At 34.1% G+C, this 17,238-nt stretch overlaps 1 protein-coding gene across 1 annotated transcript; it reads left to right on the top strand.

The window, feature by feature from the left end:
- Positions 1 to 1,359: 1,359 nt before the first annotated feature.
- LOC142222623 (putative cytochrome P450 9f2) lies at positions 1,360 to 12,123 on the top strand. Its single transcript, XM_075292863.1, has 4 exons — positions 1,360 to 1,709; positions 8,892 to 9,432; positions 11,005 to 11,662; positions 11,755 to 12,123. The coding sequence occupies exons 1-4, from the start codon at positions 1,504 to 1,506 to the stop codon at positions 11,946 to 11,948; spliced, it is 1,599 nt and encodes a 532-aa protein (XP_075148978.1). The 5' UTR covers positions 1,360 to 1,503; the 3' UTR covers positions 11,949 to 12,123.
- Positions 12,124 to 17,238: the final 5,115 nt, after the last annotated feature.

Here is a 17,238-nt window from a genome sequence, read left to right as displayed (position 1 = left end):
AAAATAGTCTAAAGGCGTCAAATCGCATGATCTTGGTGGCCAACTTACCGGTCCATTTCTTGAGATGAATTGTTCTCCGAAGTTTTCCCTCAAAATGGCCATAGAATCGCGAGCTGTGTGGCATGTAGCGCCATCTTGTTGAAACCACATGTCAACCAAGTTCAGTTCTTCCATTTTTGGCAACAAAAAGTTTGTTAGCATCGAACGATAGCGATCGCCATTCACCGTAACGTTGCGTCCAACAGCATCTTTGAAAAAATACGGTCCAATGATTCCACCAGCGTACAAACCACACCAAACAGTGCATTTTTCGGGATGCATGGGCAGTTCTTGAACGGCTTCTGGTTGCTCTTCACTCCAAATGCGGCAATTTTGCTTATTTACGTAGCCATTCAACCAGAAATGAGCCTCATCGCTGAACAAAATTTGTCGATAAAAAAGCGGATTTTCTGCCAACTTTTCTAGGGCCCATTCACTGAAAATTCGACGTTGTGGCAGATCGTAAGTCTATTCATGATGAAATGTCAAAGCATACTGAGCATCTTTCTCTTTGACACCATGTCTGAAATCCCACGTGATCTGTCAAATACTAATGCATGAAAATCCTAACCTCAAAAGAATCACCCTTTATATACTTTATGGGGTCTTAGAGCAATTTTTCGATGTGTTACAAACGGAATGACAAAGTTAATATAGCCCCATCCTATGGTGAAGGGTATAACAAATAATTTTACCTCCCAATACGGGAGTCCAATCTGGGTCGTCACATTTTTGGTTTGTCATTAGAAGAGAAAATATGACCAGAAAAAAATATCACCAACATTTTTCACATTAAAATTCTAATTGAATTTTTAACAATATTCAAATAAAAATTTAATTGGTCAATAAATGTTTTAATTGAAATAAACATCAATTACAAAATTTAATTTCATCGATTAATATTTTAATTGGAACAATTATTTGTTTAATTGACTTTGGTGATCACTTCTGTGATTGAAGACATTTGAATTACAGACATTTCAATAGCAAACGTGATGTAGGGTACTATGGAGCCATTATAGCATGACTTTAGTTCTTTCTTATGAAACGCAAACATTTGGTTCACTCGTCTATTTCTGATGAAATTCCCTCAAAGTTTATAACGAAAGCTATACGCAATCTCTTGAATTAGGGAATACATATACTTTTATATATCGAATTCTGTTGATTAGCTTATAAACCATTATTTTTTATATGTTATGAGCGCTATATGGGTTTGTATAGAGGAAGGGCGAACTTGTGTTCTCTTTAGTCTGTTCTTTTTTGCTTACAATTTCATGTCTGTCGATAATGGAGAAAAGTTTTAATTTTTAATGCAAGTTTGGCTATAACAACATAACTCCCGAAATTTAGTGTTAATTCAGCGTTAGCCGTATGTAGACCGACATAAATTTTGCTTTAATTTTGAATACACGCGTGAATTTCCTCTCAAAATTATCAAGTATTTAAGTCAATTGGCAGACCATGTGGTGGCTGGAAATATTATGTCTTCTAGTGGCTATTGTGTTCTTCTTTTATCGCTGGGTCATCGCCAACAAAGATTATTTTGCCAAACGGGGGATACCCTATGACAAGCCCACATTTTTAATGGGGAGCTTTGTTGATATTTTTCGCCGGCAAAAGTCTATGTATGAGGTCATAATTGATTTGTACAACAAACACGATGGAAAGTAAGACTACGATCATGATGATATAAACAAAAAATGCAAACAATAGTGAATATGAGTGTGTGTCTGTATATGTGTTAAATAGAGTTACCAGATTGTTAGTGAGATTGTGGGAAACACAAGACCCCCTGTTGTAATTTACGGCTTCGCAAAGCACAAAGTATTATAGACGTAAACTGTTTTATAGGAAAATTCAACTATAATGTGTTCCATTTTTGAGATTTCTATGCATTGTAAACTTATGAACAATTAACTAAAACTTTTGGATTATTAACTACCATTATGAAATTCTTCCTTCTCATAAATACAAAAATTAAATAAGATTAATATGGAAGCAAATCATTGGCTAAATCTTTTTTTTTATACCCTGCGCCACACTGTGGAACAGGGTATAAAAAAACATGGTGTCTTTGGCAATAATGCTCAGGGTGGGTCCCCGAGTCGATATAACCATGTCCGTCTGTCCGTCCGTCTGTCTGTGAACACATTTTTGTGATCAAAGTCTAGGTCGCAATTTAAGTCCAATCGCCTTCAAATTTGGCACATGTTCCTAATTTGGGTCAGAATAGAACCCTATTGATTTTGGAAGAAATCGGTTCAGATTTAGATATAGCTCCCATATATATCTTTCGCCCGATATGCACTAATATGGACCCAGCAGCCAGAGTTTTATACCGATTTGCTTGAAATTTTGTACAAACATAACACTTAGTCGTATAGTCAAGCGTGCAAAATTTGATTGAAATCGGTTCAGATTTAGATATAGCTCCCATATATATCTTTCGCCCGATATGGACTTATATAGCCCCAGAAGCCAGATTTTTGGCCGAATTTGGTTGAAATTTTGCACTAGGAGTACAACTAGTAGTGTAGTAGAGTGTGCCAAATTTTATTGAAATCAGTTCAGATTTAGATATAGCTCCCATATATATCGTTCGCCCGATTTACACTCATATGACTACAGTGACCAATCTTTTACTCCGATTTAATTCAAATTTTGCACAGGGAGTAGAATTAGCATTATAGCTATGCGTGCCAAATTTGGTTGAAATCGGTTCAGATTTAGATATAGCTCCCATATATATCTTTCGCCCGATATGGACTAATATGGTCCTAAAAGCCAGAGTTTTGGCCCAATTTGGTTGAAATTTTGCACAGGGAGTAGATTTAGCATTGTAGCGATGCGTGCCAAATTTGGTTGAAATCGATTCAGATTTAGATATAGCTCCCACATATATCTTTCGGCCGATATGGACTAATATGGTCCTAGAAGCCAGAGTTTCGGCCCAATTTGTTTGAAATTTTGCACTAAGAGTACAATTAGTAGTGTAATAGAGTGTGCCAAATTTTATTGAAATCAGTTCAGATTTAGATATAGCTCCCATATATATCGTTCGCCCGATTTACACTCATATGACTACAGTGACCAATCTTTTACTCCGATTTAATTCAAATTTTGCACAGGGAGTAGAATTAGCATTATAGCTATGCGTGCCAAATTTGGTTGAAATCGGTTCAGATTTAGATATAGCTCCCATATATAGCTTTCACCCTATTTGCACTCATATGACCACCGAGGCCAATATTTTGATCCGATTTAGTTGAAATTTTGCACAGGGAGTAGAATTAGCATTGTAGCTATGCATGCCAAATTTGGTTGAAATCGGTTCAGATTTAGATATAGTTGACGGATGTGATATTTGACGGATGTGATATGGTATCGAAAATTTAGATCTACAAAGTGGTGCAGGGTATAATATAATCGGCCCGCCCGACTTTAGACTTTCCTTACTTGTCTTTTTTTTAATAGTTGTTTTAAAAGATAAACATTTTCGTGCGATTATTTCTTTTTACACATTTTGGTGTGAATTAACTCAACGGTGCATCGATGAATATAATTTAATTTTTTGACGACACCAAATGAAAAGAGGAGTACTATAAATGCAAGTGGTTTTCATTTTCGAAAGCATCCCAGAAATATTGATTTTAAGACAAAATAAAAATAATTTGGGAGAATTTAGAAAATTTCGAACCCGCGCCCAAAATCTAGTTAAAAACGAGAAAGTTGTAAACTCAAAAGAATGCATAAAGCGTATTTAAAAAATATACAGTGAGCAGCAAAAGTCATGGTACCCCATACAAACAAAAAAATCTTTAGTAATTCCTCAAAAACTACTTCACAAAAGTGTTAAAACTTATTTTTATTTTATGTACTCACTCCTGTACTACAACACTACAAACAAACAATTAACTTATTTGTCAAAACAAAATATTAAAAAAATGGAGATCTTGTTAAGTCCATATTTTAGCACAGCATAAGTCATGGTACCCCTGAAGAAAAATAAAAAAATATTGAAATTTTATGTTTTTTAGAACTAAATTGTTGTACCTAATACTTGGTAGGATATTTTTTGAGTCGTAAAACTTCATTTAATCGGTCGGGCATTGAGTACACAAGCTTTTTAGTGTAGTCCGGCGATATTTTATCCCATTCTGCAGTGTTGCCAACTCTCCAAGGCCAAAAAGCACCAAAAATATATTATAAATTCTAACATACCAGCTTCCACCACAAAATCGAAAATTAAATGCTCTACTAAAAAAAAAAAAAAAAAAAAAAAAAAAAAAAAAAACTTCCGAAGATGTATTATAGAACTTTGGTGAATTGAATTTTAAGAAGTTAAGGTGGGTATTAAGATCGAGTTTAGCTGCTAAAATAGTCATTTTTTCACAATAATAATAATTCATTTTAAGGGATACAAACTTTGTGAAAATTTACTTTTGGCTATTCCCCATAATAAAATTTGCAGCAAATATGCCTTTTTTACTGATATAGTTTTCACTTTAGCGGCAAAACTCGAACTTAGTACTAACCATTATGAACCGCTATTCAAGTATACACTTTGATCAGTTTTAATGCTTTCGTCTAATTCATTTTGATCAGTGATGTTTTTCAACTTTCAAACTATTAATATATGGAAGGAGTCTATTGCTTATTTCAGTTGTGCGTGCTTTTGTAAATTTAATACAAACGTTTTTAATGACATCTTTACCAAATTCAAAAATTCGACACTCATCGCTCGACTTTCCTACAGAATACCCTAAATAACAATATTAATTAAAAAATAATCAATACCAACTTCATAACAATCAAATTCTATATTTGGCAATAAATTTGAGTTTCTTCGGCTCTTGAAAGTGTAATCAAAATTTTTGTATCAATTAAACTTAATACTGTTCAAAATAAAAAAAGCACCAAAAGCACTAAATGAAAATGCCAGAAAGCACCAAGTTGGTGCTTTTTTTGAAAAGGCACCAAAAAGGCAATTTGGTGCTTTTTAGAAATCGAAAAGCACTAAATTTGGTGCTAAAAGCACCAAATTGGCAACACTGCCATTCCGTCACAAGTATTTCTTTGAGTTGAGCCTTGCTGGAAATTGTATGATTTCGGATTCGTTTTTCTAAATGATCCCATAGATGCTCGATAGGATTCAAATCGGGGCTTTGTGGAGGAGTTATCAGCATATGTGGTGTATTATACGCGATCCACATCTTAACTTCAGCAGCGGTGTGCTTGGGATCATTGTCCTGTTGAAAGTAATAATTATCACGAATCTTGAGTTTTTCAGCACTTTGGTTTAGATTTTGTTTCAAGATATTCATGTAAACTGTTTTATTCATTATTTCCTCAATGAATACCAAATTTCCAACACCTGCTGCTGACATGCATCCCCACACCATTACTCCACCTCCACCATGCTTCACCGTTTTCCGAGTATTCTTTGGATTGAGCTCTTCGCACTTTTTTCGCCAAACCAAAGCGCGTCCATCTGATCCAAATATGTTATATTTTGATTCGTCGGAGAAAACTACATTTTCCCAGAAGTCATTTGTCTTGTTTTTATATTCTTTTGCGAAGTCCATACGCTTCGTCTTGTTTTTTTCGCTCACATGTGGTTTCTTGCGGGCAGTGCGAGCATTGTATCCAGACCTCTTGATGCATCTACGTACTGTGTCTGCAGAAACTTCTTTTCCTAATGATTCTTTTAATTCTGTAGCGATTTTAGGAGCGCTGGTAAATGGATCATTTTTGATAATAGCTTCAATTTTCCGTTCTTCTCTATAATTGAGTTTCGGGGGACGGCCTGTTCGAGGTTTGTTTTCAATTAGATTTCCTTTGTACCGATTAACAACTTTTTGGATGGTTGATTTGGTTCTGTTTATAATTTTACCTATTTCGGAATAGGATTTACCCATTTTATGGTTATTAATTATTATTTTTCGCTCTTCCACAGATAATTCTTTTGTAGACATTTTAAAAATACGTTTGTTTCAACTTGTTGCACAAAAACACGCGTTTGTAAATGCGGCAAGTACCGTTATTAGATCAAAAGAGACTTTGACAAAACTCTAAATAGTTGCCACATGTTTTGGTAAACGATTTTATCCCACGAATGATGTAAAACACCTCCTCTCCGTAGGGGTACCATGACTTATGCTGTGCAAAATATGAACTTTACCAGATCTCGATTTATTTTTAAATTTTGTTTTGACAAATAAGTTAAATTTTTGTTTGTAGTGTAGTAGTACGGGAGTGAATACATAAAATAAAAATAAGTGTTATAACTTTTGTGAAATAGTTTTTGAGAAATTACTAATTTTTTTATTTGTAGTGGGTACCATGACTTATGCTGCTCACTGTATATTATTTAAGATTGATACTTTAGATAAAAAGACTTTTCTCTTGAAAAAATAAAAAAAAAAAACAAGTATATACAGCCGTAAGTTCGGCCAGGCCGAAGTTTATGTACACGCAAAAAAATAATTCTTTCCTCCCAAACGAAATTTTAGACAAACAAAGTTCGTTTCTCATTTGCTTTTCGCTGAAAGGAAGTGTATTTGGAAGAAAAGTATATACTTTTTGTGATAAACGTTTATTCTTTTCCAGGATGTAAAAACAATTTCATAAATACTAACTCAAAAAAACATTGCATTTTCCCTCACATCTTTCTCACATCCACGAGGTTTTTTAGTTCTTAGCACCTTTTTCTGTAATACCAACGATGTAGAAGAAATTATACGATTTTATAAATTTTTAATATTTTTTTTACCTGGACGGAGAATCGAACCGCGGACCATGCACTTTGTAAGCCAACACACTAACCACTGAACTATGTACCTGTTATGGTCATCAATCGATAATTATCCATATAAGTTATATTTACATAGCATAGCTTGCGGCGCCCACGAACCGAATAAACAAAGTTTATTTAACAGAAACAAACATATAGTTTGGCACCGTGGAGCAGTGGTTGCTAGGTCCGACTTGCATGCCAAGGGTCGTTGGTTCGATCCCTGCTTCGACCGAAGGTTTTTTCTACATATATTCCAGATATGTTCGGAAGAAAAAATGTTCAACATTACATTGTACTATATTAAATTTTGAACTGTAAAATGTGTCTTATTAAAGACCTAAAGTCAGAAAAGAACAGTGTTTGATATAAACGAAATGGACTGTGTTGTTGTTTCAAAAATAACTTTTTTTTATTGAAAAAATAAAAATTCTGTAACAAACGAATTTTTTTGGTGATAAAAGTTTAAAATTTTCCTACGTGGTATATATTCAAATAAAATTTTGACAAAATAAAATTTTGACAACATTTTCTATAGAAGTAAAATTTGGACAAAATTTCTATAGAAATAAAATTTTGATAAATTTTTCTATGGAAATAAAATTTTGACAAAATTTTCTATAGAAATAAAATTTTGGTAGGTTTTTTTGGCTCGAGTGGCAACCATGATTATGAACAGATATGGACCAATTTTTGTGTGATAACTATAGACTGATATGGACCAATTTTGGCATGGTTATTAGCGGCCATATACTAACACCACGTTGCAAATTTTAACCGGATCGGATGAATTTTGCTTCTCCAAGAGGCTCCGGAGATCAAATCTGGGGATCGGTTATATGTGGGGGCTATATATAATTATGAACCAATATGGACCAATTTTTGCATGGTTGTTAGAGACTATATACTAATACCATGTACTAAATTTCAACCGGATCGGATGAAATTTGCTCCTCCAAGAGGCTCCGGAGGACAAATCTGGGGATCGATTTATATGGGGGCTATATATAATTATGGACCGATATGGACCAATTTTTGCATGGTTGTTAGAGACCCTATACTAACACCACGTACCAAATTTCAACCGGATCGGAGGCATTTTGCTCCTCTCAGAGGCTCCGGAGGTCAAATCTGGGGATCGGTTATATGGGGCTATATATAATTATGGACCAATATGGACCAATTTTTGCATGGTTGTTAGAGACCATATACCATCACCACGTATCAAATTTCAACCGAATCGGATGAATGTTGCTCCTCTAAGAGGCTCCGGAGTTCAAATCTGGGAATCGGTTTATATGGGGGCTATATATAATTATGAACCAATATGGACCAATTTTTTTCATGGTTGTTAGAGACTATATACTAATACCATGTACCATATTTCAGCCGGATCGGAGGAAATTTGCTTCCCTTAGAGGATCCTCAAACTAAATCTGGGGATCGGTTTATATGGGGGCTATATATAATTATGGACCGATATGGACCAATGTTTGCATTTCAATTAAAAATTTTGTTGAATCAATTAAAATTTTAATTGAATATTTTTTAAACCGCAATTAATTTAATGGGAAAAAGTTTCGCGATAGGGCGAAAAGTTTTTCATTTAAATTCATTTTTAAAAACCTACTAGTATTTATCGAAATAATCCTGTTAATGTTTGGTGTCATCATCGATTTAACATAGTTCCGACCACTAAAAAAAAGCCCCTAAATTATTACATAACATATCTTGTTTCGAATTCAAGATATGTTTTATATTTTTTTCTCTTAGGGTCTTATTTCATTGGTGATTTTTTTTATAACGGAATAAAACCTTAATAACAGAGATATTTAAGATCTCTGGTAACACCTTTTTCAAAAGCTGGCTAAACATTACCACAGAGGGTGGAAGAAAAGCGCGCCACAAGTCATTGCTTAAAATGCTTAATATACATAACAACAAAAAAATTAACATTGACATTGAAATAACAGACTACCTCACACAGCCTCTCTTTCTTTCTCGCTCTCTCTCTCTCTCTCTCTCTCTCTCTGTTTTTGTTTATATTGTTTTACAGAGTGTTTGGTATTTTCGATCAGAGACAACCATTGTATCTTATACGTGATCCAGAACTTTTGAAGCTAATATCATGCGGTGACTTTGAATATTTTCCCAATCGCCGAAATGCATTTGTGAAAGATGATACCAAAGAGAGTCATATTTTTGGTTCATCATTGTTCTTTCTTCAGAATGCCAAATGGAAAGATATGCGTAATACATTGACTCCGGCTTTTACAGGTAGTAAATTAAGGAACACGTTCGCGCTAATGATAGAAGTTGCTCAACAAACTAGTGACTATCTTCAAAAACAAATCCAGGCGAAATCATGTCCCATGTCCCAGCAAGAGATAAATGAGGAGTCAATTGAATTGGATTTAAAGGATTTTGCTAAACGTTTCACCACTGATGTTATAGCAAGTACGGCATTTGGCTTAAATGTGAATTCGTTTATTAATACCGAAAATGAATTCTATACCATGGGCAAGAAATTAACAACATTCTCGTTTTGGCAAAATATTAAATTTGTATTGATAACAAATTTTGGATGGATTTCTAAGGTAATTTTTATTGTAAAATTTATGGAAAACTTTAGTTACATACAATTTTCAATTTCATACGTACTTATTTCCAAGAACATTACAAGCAACGAAAAAAAAATATTATTTGGATTTAAAATTTTGAATATTATTTGGATTTAATTATTTAATACAATAAGTGTTTAATTGCAATTGCTTCAATCACGGAAATGACGAAATCAATCACCAATGCAAGTTTCAAAAAAAAAAAAAAAAAAATAATAAACACACACACACACAAAAACAATACAAACAAAAAGAAATAATTCCAATTAAAGTAGTGAATATCATCACCTCAAACAAAATGTGGACGGTGAACATGAAACATTTTTGTCGAAAAAAATTGAGGAGTAGAGGTGATTCTATTGCACGCAGAGAAGGAAAGTTAGGTTAGGTTAGGTTAGGTGGCAGCCCGATGTATCAGGCTCACTTAGACTATTCAGTCCATTGTGATACCACATTGGTGAAGAGAGAAGTTCACCAATGTGGTAGAGAAGGAATATGAGCACCTCAAACAAAATGTTATATTTGGACGGTGAATATGGAACATTTTTGTCGCAACAATGTTATTTTCTCTCCAAACATATACATGGTTGCCGGAATCAGATACATAATTATCGAGAAAATAAAATGGTTGCGACAAACATGTTCCATGTTCAACGTCCAAGAATATTATTTTACTCTTGAAAAATGTTTGGGGTCATCATATTCCCTCCTGAGTGTAGGAAGGGGACAATTCCCATGTTCAACGTCCAAAAATATTATTTTACTCTTGAAACATGTTTGGGGTCATCATATTCCTTCCCTGAGTGTAGCAAGGGGATAGTACCCAAATGTTTTCCCAATTAAACTTTTCACTTTTGAGGGACGAAAAATACTGTTTTTCATGTGTTTGTTGTAAAAATTATATGTTTGGAACTCAATTTTTTTAACAAAATATTTTTAAGTGCTAGCATATAAAGCTAATAAACTAGAATAACATGTTTGGGACATATATGTTAATATATGAGAACATATTATGTTTGGGACATACAATTTTTGTAAATATAATATGCTTGGATGTAAATATATATTAATTTAGAAATAGACTACAAACATGTCTAGAAAGAGAGATCTAGAGAGTATGCTCCAAGTAAAAGAATGGAAGTAACCAATTGGCGCATTAAAAATATATATAAAAAAGGAAACATCATTAAAACATTTTTCTACCTATGGGTAGGTACTATGTTCGGTTTTCGAGTTGAAAACCACTTTATTTTCGCGATTACTTTTCCTTAAATAACCAAAATTATAAATGAAAACAAACTTATTCCTGTAAAGTCTTGCCGAAATCTAGAGGAACAAGAAACTACGCATCAATTGAGTTAATTTGTCTGCTTTATATTGAACTGTTTTAATAAAGTAACCACGAAAATTTCAACGCGAAAAGCGAACATAGTACTTACCTTATGGTGAAACATAATATGTTTGAACAATACAAACAATATTTGGTTTGGTGTATATTTTTTACATTCAGGAACATTTAACGAAAATGTTCTCTTTTTACTTTACTAGCTTTTAAAAATAGATCTCTTCGATAAGAGATTTACAAACTACTTCATGGATCTGGTATTGAAAACTATGAAATATCGCAAGGAAAATGTTATAGTAAGACCGGATATGATAAATTTGCTAATGGAGGCCAAAGGTCTGCTGGCTCAAGAGAAACCCAAACAAGGAAATCGTGATTGGAATGACAATGAAATGGTTGCTCAATGTTTACTCTTTTTTATTGCCGGTTATGAGACGCTCAGTACATTGGTTAGCTTTACGGCTTATGAGTTAATGGCTAATCCCGATGTCCAAGAGAAACTTTTGCGGGAAATAAATGAAATATCATTCGAAATAGGCGATGAGCCTTTATCCTATGAAGCTTTGCAAAAGATGTCGTACATGGATATGGTTTTATCGGAGGTATTACGTAAATGGCCTGGTACTATGGCCATAGATCGTGTCTGCAATAAAGATGTATCCTACGATTTGGAAAATGGTAACACTTTAAATTTTAAAATTGGTGATACTGTTTGGTTTCCCATTGTCGGTTTGCAAATGGATCCAAAATATTGGACTGATCCTGAAAAATTTATACCCGAGAGATTCGCCGAAGAGAATAAGAGGAATATACAACCGTGTACATATTTGCCGTTTGGTATGGGTCCACGGAATTGTATAGGTTTGTACACAAATACTTTCTTCCAAAAATAATTTTTTTGAGATGAATGAATTTTGATTTAATTGATAATTTTGTTTTCTCTCTCTCTTCAGGTTCACGTTTTGCTTTGATGGAGGCCAAAGCTTATCTCTTTTATTTAGTGCGAGATTTCCGTATAGAAGCCTCTCCGAAAATGTGTAATCCATTTAAGCTTAGCACTTCCGTTTTCGAATTGATGCCTGACGGAGGATTCTGGTTTAAATTGGTGCGGAGACATAAAATAAAGACCGATGATGTTCTAGAATAGACCAATGATGTTCTAGAATACAATCAGAAATATATTTATATTTGTTAATGAATTTTTTATGATGAATACATTGAAGAGAATTTTTTGAATTTTATTTTAACTTTTACTCAAATAATAATAAAATTAATAAAATGTCCAAGAAAATGCTTTTTTAAAATATACATGTTTTTAGGAAGTACCTCGACTTTCACTTAAGGATTCATATACTTAAAACTAGGATACTTAGAAACGTTGACGAAATTTCCGAAATTTCGATTTTTATATATACACATCAAGAAAGTGATTTCGAAATATATATTTTTCGGTTTCAAACCCAAACTTTGAAACTAAAAAAAAATATATGCACCGTTTTAGTTTAGCCATTTTATTTCCAATAATTTAAAATTCTATGTATAATAATAAAATTTACTTTTTTTTAGTTAGTGTATAACAATAATAATATGATGGGTAGACTTGAATTATCAAGTAACATTCACGATAAACTTTTGTGAAAAAATTGGTTTATGATTTTCTTATATTTGTAGGGATTGAAATTGAAAAAGGAGGACCAAATCGTTACGCAGTAACTTATTAAAACTGGAAGGTAGAAGGTCGATAAATTACATTTTACAGTTGCGAAATGTTAACACTGAAGAAATTATTGTCCTGAAGCCAAAGATTCCATGTCCTTATAATACGAATACGCATTTTGCTTAGCATAGAAGACGCATTTTTATACCCACCATCATAATAAGTATAATAAGTTTGTCATTCCGTTTGTAACACATCGATATATCGATTTCCGACTATATAAAGTATATATTCTTGATCAGGGTAAAATTCTAAGACGATATAAGCATGTCCATCTGTTGTAATCAGTACAGCTTTAAATAATGGCGCTATCGTCCCGAAATTTGGCACAGATTCGTTTTTTGTTTGCAGGCAGGTCAAGTTCGAAGATGGACTATATCGGTCCAAGTTTTCATATAGTCCCCATATAAACCGACCTCCCGATTTGGGGTCTTGGGCTTATAAAAACCGTAGTTTTTATCCAATTTGCTGAAATTGGAAATCTAGAGGTATTTTTTGGGACCATAAAAAGGTGTGCCGAAAATGGTGCCTCTCGGTCCATATTTGGGTATAGCTGATAAGTCCCCGGTCTAACAAAGAAAAACACATTTTTTTGCCAAAATTCGATTTTTGATACCATTTTGGTAGTACTCCTTTCGTTTTGCCTCAAAATAGGCATCAGTTTCGGCGATCACCTCTTCATTGCAGCCAAATTTTTTCTCTGCGAGCATCCTTTTGAGGTCTGAGAACAAGAAAAAGTCGCTGGGGGCCAGGTCTGGAGAATACGGTAGGTGGGCAAGCAATTCGAAGCCCAATTCATGAATTTTTACCTTCGTTCTCAATGACTTGTGGCACGGTGCGTTGTCTTGGTGGAACAACACTTGTTTCTTCTTCATATGGACCCGTTTTGCCGCGATTTCGACCTTCAAACGCTCCAATAACGCCGTATAATAGTCACTGTTGATGGTTTTTCCCTTCTCAAGATAATCGATAAAAATTATTCCATGCGCATCCTAAAAAACAGAGGCCATTACTTTGCCAGCGGACTTTTGAGTCTCTCCACGCTTCGGAGTCGGTTCACCGTTCGCTGTCCACTCAGCCGACTGTCGATTGGACTCAGGAGTGTAGTGATGGAGCCATGTTTCATCCATTGTCACATATCGACGGAAAAACTCGGCTGTATTACGAGTTAACAGCTGCAAACACCGCACAGAATCATCAACACGTTGTTGATTTTGGTCAAATGTGAGCTCGCGCGGCACCCATTTTGCACAGAGCTTCCGCATATCCAAATATTGATGAATGATATGACCAACACGTTCCTTCGAAATCTTGAAGGCCTCTGTTATCTCGATCAACTTCATTTTACGGTCATTCAAAATCATTTTGTGGATGTTTTTGGTGTTTTCGGGCGTCCACTGCGTTCACCGTCCTCCGTGCTCATTTCACCACGCTTGAATTTTGCATACCAATCAATTATTGTTGATTTCCCTGGGGCAGAGTCCGGAAACTCATTATCAAGCCAAGTTTTTGCTTCCACAGTATTTTTTCCCTTCAGAAAACAGTATTTTATCAAAACACGAAATTCCTTTTTTTCCATTTTTTTTCACAATAACAAAAGTGCTTCAAAAAAGACGCTCTATCTCACAAACTAATTGACTTACAGACGTCAAATTTTGACATGAATCATTTGAAGGTTGGTACTATATAAAAATAATATGCATTTAATACTAGCAACGCCATCTATGTGTCAGACCGGGGACTTATCAGCCAACCTGTTATAGTTTACGCGATATGAACCCCACAATTTATATTTATTTTTTGCAAAATTTTGACGAATTTTAAAAGAAAAAAAACTGTATCTATTGGCTTCAGATTAAAAGTTGTAGACTCCCCAATTTGAAATTGCAAAAAAATGAGCATACCGACTTTTTACCATTTGTTTGCAAAAGGCGCGTAAAATCAGACAGACCACTTTCAACGCCTACAGGTCCGACCGTGGACCCACAAACTTAGAGGAAAACACGTCAGCTTCACACAAAGAAATTATGTTTATATTTTTATCCGATCAAAAGTTGCAGAATTATTAAAAATAAACGATTTGGAACCACTGAGCATCGCAAAATGAGAACGAACATTTGATAAACGAGATCTGTACATGGTTGCCACTCGTGCCAAAAATAATCTACCAAAATATGAAGAGAATTGTACCAAAAATCTACCAAATTTAAAAAAAAATCCTATTTTGATGAATTTAATCAATTTTTATAGCCACCACCATAGAATGGTGACGGGGGTATAATAAGTTTGTCATTCCGTTTGTAGCACATCGAAATATCGATTTCCGACTATATAAAGTATATATATTCTTGATCAGGGAGAAATTCTAAGACGATATAACGATGTCCGTCTGTCTGGCTGTCTGTCTGTTGTAATCACGCTACAGTCTTCAATAATGAAGCAATCGTGCTGAAATTTTGCACAAACTCGTCTTTTGTCTGCAGGCGGGTCAAGTTCGAAGATGGGCTATATCGGTCCAGGTTTTGATATAGTCCCCATATAAATCGACCTCCCGATTTGGGGTCTTGGGCTTATAGAAATCGTAGTTTTTATCCAATTTGCCTGAAATTTTAAACCTAGAGGTATTTTATAACCATAAAGAGGTGTGCCAAAAATGGTGAGTATCGGTCCATGGTTTGGTATAGCCCCCATACAGACCGATCTTCCGATTTTACTTGTTGGGATTATAGAAACCGCAGTTTTTATTCAATTTACCTGAAATTGGAAATCTAGAGGTATTTTAGGACCACTAATATGTGTGCCAAAAATTGTGAGTATCGGTCCATATTTTTGTATAGCCCCCATATAGACCGATCTCCCGATTTTACTTCTTGGGCTTGTAGAAACCGCAGTTTTTATCCAATTTACCTGAAATAGGAAATCGAGAGGAACTTTAGAACCATAAAGAGGTGTGCCAAAAATGGTGAGCATCGGTCCATGTTTTGGTATGTTCCCAATATAAACTGACCTCCCGATTTGGGATCATGGGCTTATAGAAACCGTAGTTTTTATGCAATTTGCCTGAAATTGAAAATCTAGAGGTACCGAAAATGGTCCGTATCGGTCCATGTTTTGGTGTAGCCCCCATATAGACCGATATCCCGATTTTACTTCTTGGGCTTCTAGAATCCGAAGTTTTTATCCAATTTGCCTGAAATTGGAAATCTAGAGGTATTCTCGGGCCATAAGCTGGTGTGCCGACAACGGTGAGTATCGGTCCATATTTTAGTATAGCCCCCGATCTCCCGATTTAACTCCTTGGGTTTCTAGAAACCGTAGTTTTTATCCGATTTGCCTGAATTTGTAAATATTCTCGTATTTTAGGTTCACAAAAACGTGTATCGGATTAAGTTTTTATCGGTCCTTTTGGTAATGCCTCCATATAGACCGACTTCACTTCTTGAGGGTATAGAAGGCGCACTGATCATGAAAATTGCTTGAAACTCATTGTAAAATTTCCAGATTTTACTTCTCGGGTGAAAATCTACAGATTTAAGATTTCAAATCAAGACGTTATTTTATAATTTTCTTGCACACTTACAAGAGATGTTATTGATTCGTCTAAAACTCAAACAAAAATGGTTTTTATAAATCCAGAATCTGATATAGTCCTCATAGGTGAAATCTTTAAATATATCTTCGGGAAGTGTCCTCAAGTCCTTAAGCCCTCCTGAAATTTCAAAGGAAACCCTATTATTTGGTTCATGGTGGTGGGTATTTAAGATTCGGCCCGGCCGAAATTACTGCTGTATATACTTGTTTGTAGTTAGTATGGAAAAATTTTTTGTCAAAATTTAATTTTCATAAAAAATTTTGTCAAAATTTTATTTTCATAGAACATTTTGTCAAATTTAATTTCTATAGAAATTTTTGTCAAAATTTAATTTCTATAGAAATTGTTTTCAAAATTTTATTTCTATAGAAAATTTTTTCAAAATTTTATTTTGCATAGAAAATTTTCTCAAATATTTATTTCAATAAAAAAATTTCTGAAACTTTTATTTCTATATAAAATTTTCTCAAAATCTTATTTTGTATAGAAAAATTGTGATGCACCTCTTAGTTGGAGAGGAATATTTGGCAAAATCTACCAAAACATCAATAATTCTACCAATCTCCCAAACAGTGAAAAATCTACAATTTTTGGTAGAATTCTACCAACTGTGGCAACCATGCATCTGCACCAATTTTAAAATTATAAGGGTCTATATTTAAATCTAAAAAATGTTTTTATTTTAAAAAAGTCGCAATTTTGGTTCGGAATCAATACCAAAATCTGTTTGCAAAATTTGAATTTGCATGATTAAGACTCTAGCAGTTAAAGCTTACAATTATGTTATAATTATTAACAAATATAATGAACTAATTAATAAAAAAATAAATGAAAAATTTAATCAATCTAATATTAAACATTTTTATACCCTTCACCACTACTGTGGTACAGGGTATAATAAGTTTGTGCATTTGTATGTAACGCCAAGAAATAATTGTCATAGACCCATCTTTTAGTATACCGATCGGCTTAGAATTAAATTCTGAGTCGATTTAGCGATGTCCGTCTGTCTGTCTGTCCGTCCGTCTGTCAGTATATGTAATTTTGTGCACAAAGTACAGGTCGCAGTTTAAGTCCGATCGTCCTCAAATTTGACATAACGTCTTTCTTCGGGTAGAAGACAATCGC

The sequence above is a fragment of the Haematobia irritans genome, chromosome 1 (assembly GCF_050003625.1).
Source record: "Haematobia irritans isolate KBUSLIRL chromosome 1, ASM5000362v1, whole genome shotgun sequence".
Lineage (NCBI taxonomy): Eukaryota > Metazoa > Arthropoda > Insecta > Diptera > Muscidae > Haematobia > Haematobia irritans.
The sequence above is the reverse complement of the archived record's forward strand: the minus strand, read 5'-3'. Positions and strand labels throughout refer to the sequence as shown.